Source organism: Paramisgurnus dabryanus, chromosome 13 (genome assembly GCF_030506205.2).
Source record: "Paramisgurnus dabryanus chromosome 13, PD_genome_1.1, whole genome shotgun sequence".
Classification (NCBI taxonomy): Eukaryota; Metazoa; Chordata; class Actinopteri; order Cypriniformes; family Cobitidae; genus Paramisgurnus; species Paramisgurnus dabryanus.
In genome coordinates this window covers 15,604,627-15,612,000 of record NC_133349.1, presented here as the reverse complement: position 1 = coordinate 15,612,000, position 7,374 = coordinate 15,604,627, and the positions used below count along the sequence as shown (strand labels likewise).

The 7,374-nt window shown below is 42.2% G+C and overlaps 1 protein-coding gene across 1 annotated transcript; it reads right to left on the bottom strand.

Annotated features, from left to right (window-relative positions):
- Positions 1–7,100, bottom strand: onecutl (one cut domain, family member, like). The gene is made up of 3 exons (XM_065245425.2): positions 6,660–7,100; positions 5,084–6,388; positions 1–1,751 (listed from the first exon to the last, which is right to left on the bottom strand). Exons 2-3 carry the CDS (start codon positions 6,126–6,128, stop codon positions 1,441–1,443), a joined length of 1,356 nt encoding a protein of 451 aa, XP_065101497.2. The 5' UTR covers positions 6,129–6,388; positions 6,660–7,100; the 3' UTR covers positions 1–1,440.
- Between the last annotated feature and the right edge of the window lie 274 nt (positions 7,101–7,374).

Genomic DNA, 7,374 nt, shown 5'->3' with positions numbered 1-7,374 from the left:
CCCTCACTACATGCCCTGCAAAGGTTAAACACAGGGGAATGAGAAGCATTAAAAAAAGGGACGTTCTCTCCCTCAAGGCCCAACACAGCCCACCCTGAGAGGCTGCGGCGGGCGTCGTATAGTAAATGTTGACCTAAACATGCGCGCTTGGTGCTTAACCAGACCGAATAAATGAATAATAAAAAAATCTGTTCTATTCGGTCAGGCTGTGAAGGGTCTAAACATGCAGAACGTATGAACCGTGGATTTAAACACTAGTCTGGCTATCAAGATACTAAGAACGTTCAGAAAGTTTGACATTCAGGGAGGACATATCTTCATCTTTGGTATTGGGACCCCTATCTGAGGGTCATACACAAACAACACAGAGGAAATAAATACTGACGGTAACTAGCAAATAAATAAAATAAATAGCTAGGAGATTGGAAATAAATACATAAATAATTATAAATACACAAAGTGGTTCTCAGTTCAAGCTTGCGTCAGAGTTTTTCATTTGAGCTTTCCAGGACGAACAGCCATCGGCCAGCTTGTGTGCTTGAAATTTGTACAAAAGATTTCTCCATCCTCAGTGTGACTTTTAAGAGCTCAAATTATAGATGTCAGCTGGTTTATGATGCAAGGAGAGAGCTTTCTGGATTCCTATCGACACAAACTCACACGAGGTTCAATCAATTGTTCAAGTTTAAAGGCTGTTGCAAATAGAGTCATGGCTGCCCTTCCAACATTGTCTGAGAGGAAGCGACGCCATCCTGTGCTGAGACTGTCGAGAAGTTTTTTTTGACAAGTGGACTACGAGCTGTGGCCTGGCTGTTTGTAATGATGGCGCAAGATTTGAACCTTGAGCACAATAGAAAACAAGCTCTCGAAAAAACGTGTTCATATTTTGGTTTTAGCTGCAGCTTCTTTGTTCGGTAGCTTTTCGACATTGAAGAATCTTTGAAAGACTCATTTGCATCCTTCTTTGGTTCTTTGGTCATAATTGTCCATTTGTTGAAAAAAAAAAACGTCTTTCTTTGGAACCTAGAAAATCCTTGAATTATTTCTTCATGAATTGTTCACGTTTCACCATCAACAAAGAAAATCCAAAAATATTAGGATCTTGCGCTGATTTTTGATAGTGAAACAATAAATTAACCAATGCAATATCTAATAAATACCTTTCAATAAAACTTTCACAGAAACTCAACATCTTGGCCTGTGAATGATTTCAGAAGCCCCGATGTGTAGGGCGTTAGTCCTTTGCGATTACGGCTAAAAGAATCAGCACTAAAACTACAATCAGTCTTTTCTATTTTGGACATTACCCTCGTAAAGACTTCATCTTTGGTTTCATCTGCTGTTGATTTCCATATAAAAACACCCTTGATTTAAAATCTCAAACTCTTTCGGCTACAGGTGACCCCGTGCCGTTCAGAGCAGAAATGCCTCGTTTTCCCATCATGCTGTGGAGCAGGTCACAGCTGGAGATGCGCTGCTGGATCCCGATGAGCCGGTGGAGGACGGGCGGCCCTCTTCGCTCCAGCGGTTGACGTTCCTCCGACGAGCGTTCATGAAGAAGTTGCTTACGGTGGAGAGCTCGAGGCCCAGCTGCTGGGAGATGGTGATCTGCAGGTCTTTGGTAGGTCTGTGATTCTCTCTGAAAATGGCCGTGAGAGTGCGACGCTGCAGGTCTGTGAAGACCAGACGGGTACGCTTGGGGCCCTGGTTCCTTTCTAGTTTAGACTGCTCCTGCTCCTTGCGCTTACAAGCTGAAACGAGAGACAAAAAGAGAGAACGTTAGAATAGAAATACGGCCATTTTGTATGTTAATAAATTATTAGATGTGCCTGTAGCTTAACTGGTAGGGCATTGTGTTAGAAATGTAAAATCATGGGTTGGATAAAAACATACCAAGTGCATATGTAAATGTAAAGCAATTAAAAAATGAGGAACATCACAATCAATTTATTATATAATAACCAACATCCAAACAGTATGGCAATGGCAAGATTTTCAAAAAAGCAATAGTAGTGTTAAAGTAGAATAGTATGTGGCCTTAACAAGTCCAGATTTTTAGATTAGGACATTTTGCCATTTCATTTGTCTTTAAATTTAATTTAAAGCATTCAACAACAAAAAAAGCAGGGTAAAAATTAACAGGGTAAAAATTATCTAAATAAAGACACTGTATGTTAGAGCCATCAAGGTTTAGTTTAGTTAAGTCTTGTGCTATTTGCTTTCTGGTGTCTTGTATTTTATTTTGCAATAAATGTATGCAGATCTTAATCATGTTAATTGAATTTACATACTATAGTATCATTTATAGTATAATTACCTGTTTAAATTAATGGCACACTTAATGTAGACAAGATTAAAACCACAGTCTCTATCAGCCAACTTGATAGATAGATAAATGTACTTTTTTGATCCCGAGTGAAAATTCAAGATAAGAGAAATTAAGTGATAAGACAACAATGATGACGTATGACAAAATTCAATAGGTAGGCAAAACCAGAAAAAATACAAAAATCTATTGTCCTCATAACGCATGACAGTAATATCACACATCACATAGCAGTCCACTGTAGAAGCGCTGTTTCAATCTATCCATCACATAACAAAGCCAATACCATGGTCCACATACAGTACTCATGTCAGCATTTTACCCCTCTGTACCTCCTCTCAATCACCCCACCGCTGCCACTATAGCAGCAACCATTAACTAAATGCTTCCCGATGTTGTAATCATGTGTAAAAGGTACGAATTACCATGCCATAAATCCTGAGCACTGTACCATACTCTCAGACATAAACACCCCCCCATAGAGTTCTTATGATCGTGGGAGCAGGCCCTAATCATGATGTATACCACTTGTCTCATGTAGCCAAAACGTGATCGAAAGGCTTTTTCATAAAACACCCCCACCCCCCAATTGCCTATCACCCCCTCCCTCTCCCCCAAGCCCTGCTCCCTGCCTACTCCACCCCCTGCTGATTTTTTTTCGGCCAGGGGCTGATAGAAATTATTGATTAAATCTGTGCTGTTCAGACTGCCCGACCTATAGAGGAGTTTTAACCCCTTAAGTGCTGGATGAAGGGGTGTCTTCTAGCCTTTATTTTTATTCTCGTTTGCAGGCGGCAGAGAAAAATACTACATCAAGATTTATCCATTTTAAAAATAGGCCGTAAAGATTTTCATATTTTATTGCGTGCCGCTCCTTATCGTTCTGAATGTGGCAGCCTGTGGTTTTTAAGCCGATCGTATCTCTCTGATTCTTTAAGACAAGGGCTTTAGGCTTCGGTGCTTGTGTGTTGAAATCCCAATGCTGTCCGAGAGCTGAGGTTTAGAGTAATGATCTCTACCCTGCCCTGCGACTGCATTTCTGACTGTTCATCTCTATGTCTTTCTTTTCTAATCAAACCTCAGCCAGTTTGCAAAAAGGCAACGGCTATAACACAAAAGAAATGGGACTTGGAAAAGAAAAAAAATGCAGCATACAAATTCATCCCAATCTCATGACTGAAGAATCAATTCAATAAATTGGATATTCAATATGGAATATTTAAGGATGAGACCCTGACTATGTCTGTGAAATCCAGGCTGAAGCCTCATAATCTAATTTTGAGAATAAGAGAATAAAAGTTTGATTGATTTGGCTTTTTCCATGGCCATAGTCAGAATTATTAAATATAAATCAAAGTTATATTTTAACAGAATGTTTTTTATTAAATAAAATAAAAAATGTCTTTAGATGGGTTTAGCTGGGTGACTTTAAACACCAGTACAACAAATGCTACGTGATCATGGGGCCTATTTGCCAATATGCACAAAACCGAGGAAACTCACAGATTTAAAATTGATTGCTGTTCAAAAGAATAAATATGTGTTGCATAAATGCAGGATAAAACCACAGCATTAAGCTGAATCGCCATTAAACGTGTCTGTATATTGAATTCGATGGAGGCGGCGTGTAGCTGCATGCATTCTAATGTTTGCTCATGCCGTCGTATTCACAGGAGGTGTGTGCTGGAGCCTCCTGCATTGCTTTCCCAAGGAAATCAATACAAGCTAGTAATTAAACAAAGGGCATGCTGAGAAAAGTCAACACTCATGGAAAGTGGGTTATATAGGGAAATACAGAGGCGTGCACTGTTGTGCATCCATGTGTGTTTTGGCTGGAAGCGGTGAGAAGAAAACCCCAAAACATTGAGACTTGCAAACAGAATCTCACAATCTGAAATGTGTAACGCACAGATATCAATTCAAATTCTATGAGTAATGTGAAGAGAGTAATGAGAGTTGAACTTTTAGATTTTCACAACAGTGTGCGAAACAACAGAAGGACGCCGCATCATTCGGGCATTGATTGATCCCGTGTATTTCGTTGCATGGAACACCCCTATGACTGAGGGCACAGTGGCCACCAATCAATATCTGTAGTGGTAATGCAAGCAGAATAATTCATTCTGAAGCATATTTCATGCTTAGGTGATTGATCGCTTGGGATTCAGAAAGATTTCGGAGGATCTGCGTGTCTGTGTTTGTCTCCCACCCCACAATCCTCAGTGGCTGCTGCAGCACGCCAGCCGACATTTTGAAAACCGCCCCATCCCTGCATCGCCACCCCCCCGCCTTCGTCTATTCTCATGTTACTGTTTTTCTCTGGATCTCTTTGTGTGCTTTGGACAACAGTTACAGTTTCAGCATCTTTTATGTCAAAACATTGTAACATTAATATGCCATAGGTAAGAGGTGAAACGTGACCTATTACTCACACAAAATAACAATTATACATCATTTATTGGTGATTATTTTTTAGCAATTGTTGATTGAATGTATTAATGATGCACTTGCTACTTCCTACTGTTTATAGCTGGCCATCATGTACCACTTGTTATTGTGTGTTCCTGTAAATCAACCCGCAGGAGATTGCGTTACCAACACAAATGTCATGGGTTCAATCCAAGACATTTGTGTTGTCGTGTTGGATAAAAGCATCTGCAAAATCCATCAATGTAAATAAATATACAGGACTTTTACCATTTTGCAAAAACAACACATATAAAATAACCGTAAACTAAACAAGCATAAGTGTTTTACCTTCCAGGCGTAAAGAGGCCATCCTTTGAAATTCTGGCTCCTGTAGCCAGCGGGACATCCTCTTGAAGGTCTCACGTCCAGACTTGAGTTTGCCCCACGGTTTGGGGTTCCTGAGCAGGTCTGACAGAGTGCCCTGAGACCTGCACAGAACTCTCTCTGCGAAAATGGCTTGTGGGATGCTGTACCTCTTCAATTCGGTGATGATTCTCTGAGCCACATCTTTCGTGTTGATCTCCTCTCCTCCGCCGCTATTCTGAGAGCCGGGCAGCATGCCCTCCCTTCCCAGGCTGGACCCAGAGGAGGAAGGGGAGAGAGAGGGGAGCTCCCCGAGCTTGGAGGCCTGTTGGCTGGCGAGATGGTGCTGATAACTCTGGTTGTATATATGGTGGTGGTAGGTGGGAGTGTGCTGATGGACGTCCATTTTGTTTAGCTGGTGGCTGACCCCATGCTCGCCCCCTAAAGAGGGTGGTGACATCTCCCTCCCAAAGTCTGCTGCTGTTCGACACATGTTACCCCCATTGCTGGCCATATGGACATCGTGGCCACCTGTGAGCATCTGGCTACTTTGTCCGTTCTGACTGGCCAGGCTGCCATAGCCATGCATTGCCGTCTCCAGGCCTGCACTGCCCAGCGGTGGAGACAGGCCTTGTCCTAAACCAAAGTCTTTTCCGTATGAAGCGTAGTAGTTTCCCGCCAGACCTCGATCTTCGCGCATGAGAGTAAAGCTGCCAATGACGTTGCTGACGGGCAGGCAGGGATGGTGGTGGTGATGGTGAAATTTGTCATCGAAGGGCTGAAGGGGTGTAAGTGTGGTGTAGGTGCTACCACAGCTGGTCGGGGCATCCCTACCGTAGCCCAATGTTGTCATGCTGTGTTCGTACCCGGTGCTCTGATGCTCAGACTCCAGGCCCATGGAAGAGCCTCCAAGAGAGGGACGAGGAAAGGCAGCCGTGAGATCCCGAGAGTGAAGGATGGCACGGCTGTCCTGACTGTGTGCCAGCTCCACATGGCTGTGTACAGACATCTCACCCATATTGGCATCCATGTCTTTACCACTGAAGGACTTCCTCACTCCTCTTCTCCAGACCCAAACTGCTATGTGGTTTTTTTTATTGTCTGATTTTTGTAATTTAATATGAAAAACAAATCCTGTGTGTTGAATTTGAGCGATTTAGATTTTAGTTATGACTACAGTGTAATTTCAGAGACATTTCATCACAATGGAAACCATTTTGGGTCAAATAAACACATTCTGTGCTCCATAAATTCATCTGTATTCTTGTTGTTTTTGCTTGAAGACTGAAACTGAAAAAAAAGATAAGGATCATAATTACTCATTTGATTATCTATTTATTTACGCTATATTTGTTAGACACGCGTATAAACATTCATTAACTAATATAGTGATTCATTTTCTTACTAAAAAAAAATAGTTACCCGTGCAAATAACTTTGTTTGCATTAACCTTATTAACAGCATGCCGTTATTTCATTTTAATGTATGTTTATTTAATCATATGACATTTTAAAAACGTATAAATAAGCAGATTGAAGAAAACCGAGTTGAAATTGCCTACCTCACAGCAGCGTACGACCGGGGATGACCAAAAGCGAACAACCGTACACCCTCCCCAAAACACAATCAAAAGCCGATAATGGGATGGGTTACTCTCACACCTGCAGAAATCCCAATTTTACAATCGATTTTGGGTAACAGCGACTTTTGGGTCATCAGCACATTTCACTAAAAAGCGATGGATGGGTCCGGTCCGTCCTCCGTCACTCCCGCGTTATCCGCCAGTCTCTCGCTGGACGTGGATGCGCAACCGAACTGACGCGAAAGGCCGTGCGGTGCTCGCGTGCACAGATCCGATCAGTCCGGACTTTGCTATGCTGTAACCGTGTCAAAAATGAGCGCCGATCTGTGTCTAAACATCGCGCACCGTCGCTGTCATTATCTCTGTGGTTTTGCCCTTCTCCTCCTTCTGTATCCTCATCGATCTCGGCCCCAACTCTTTCTCTCCTCTCTCTCGTCCCCCAGCTCCCCCTCTCTGTACGTCACACTCTTAAAATCTGACAGATGTGGGGTGAATTTACAACCCTCGTTAACTCCTTCCCTCCTGCGGACCTCAAGTGGCCATTGTCTTAGGTGGGGCAATTGAGATGAGACTTACAAAAACAATGTATCCAAATTCAGGATTTGTTGCAATATCATGTCATCTTTCCTTTGGATGCGCTAATTTCATCATCATTATGCCCTTTTTAATTCCCAAATAGGTTTGAGCATCTTTT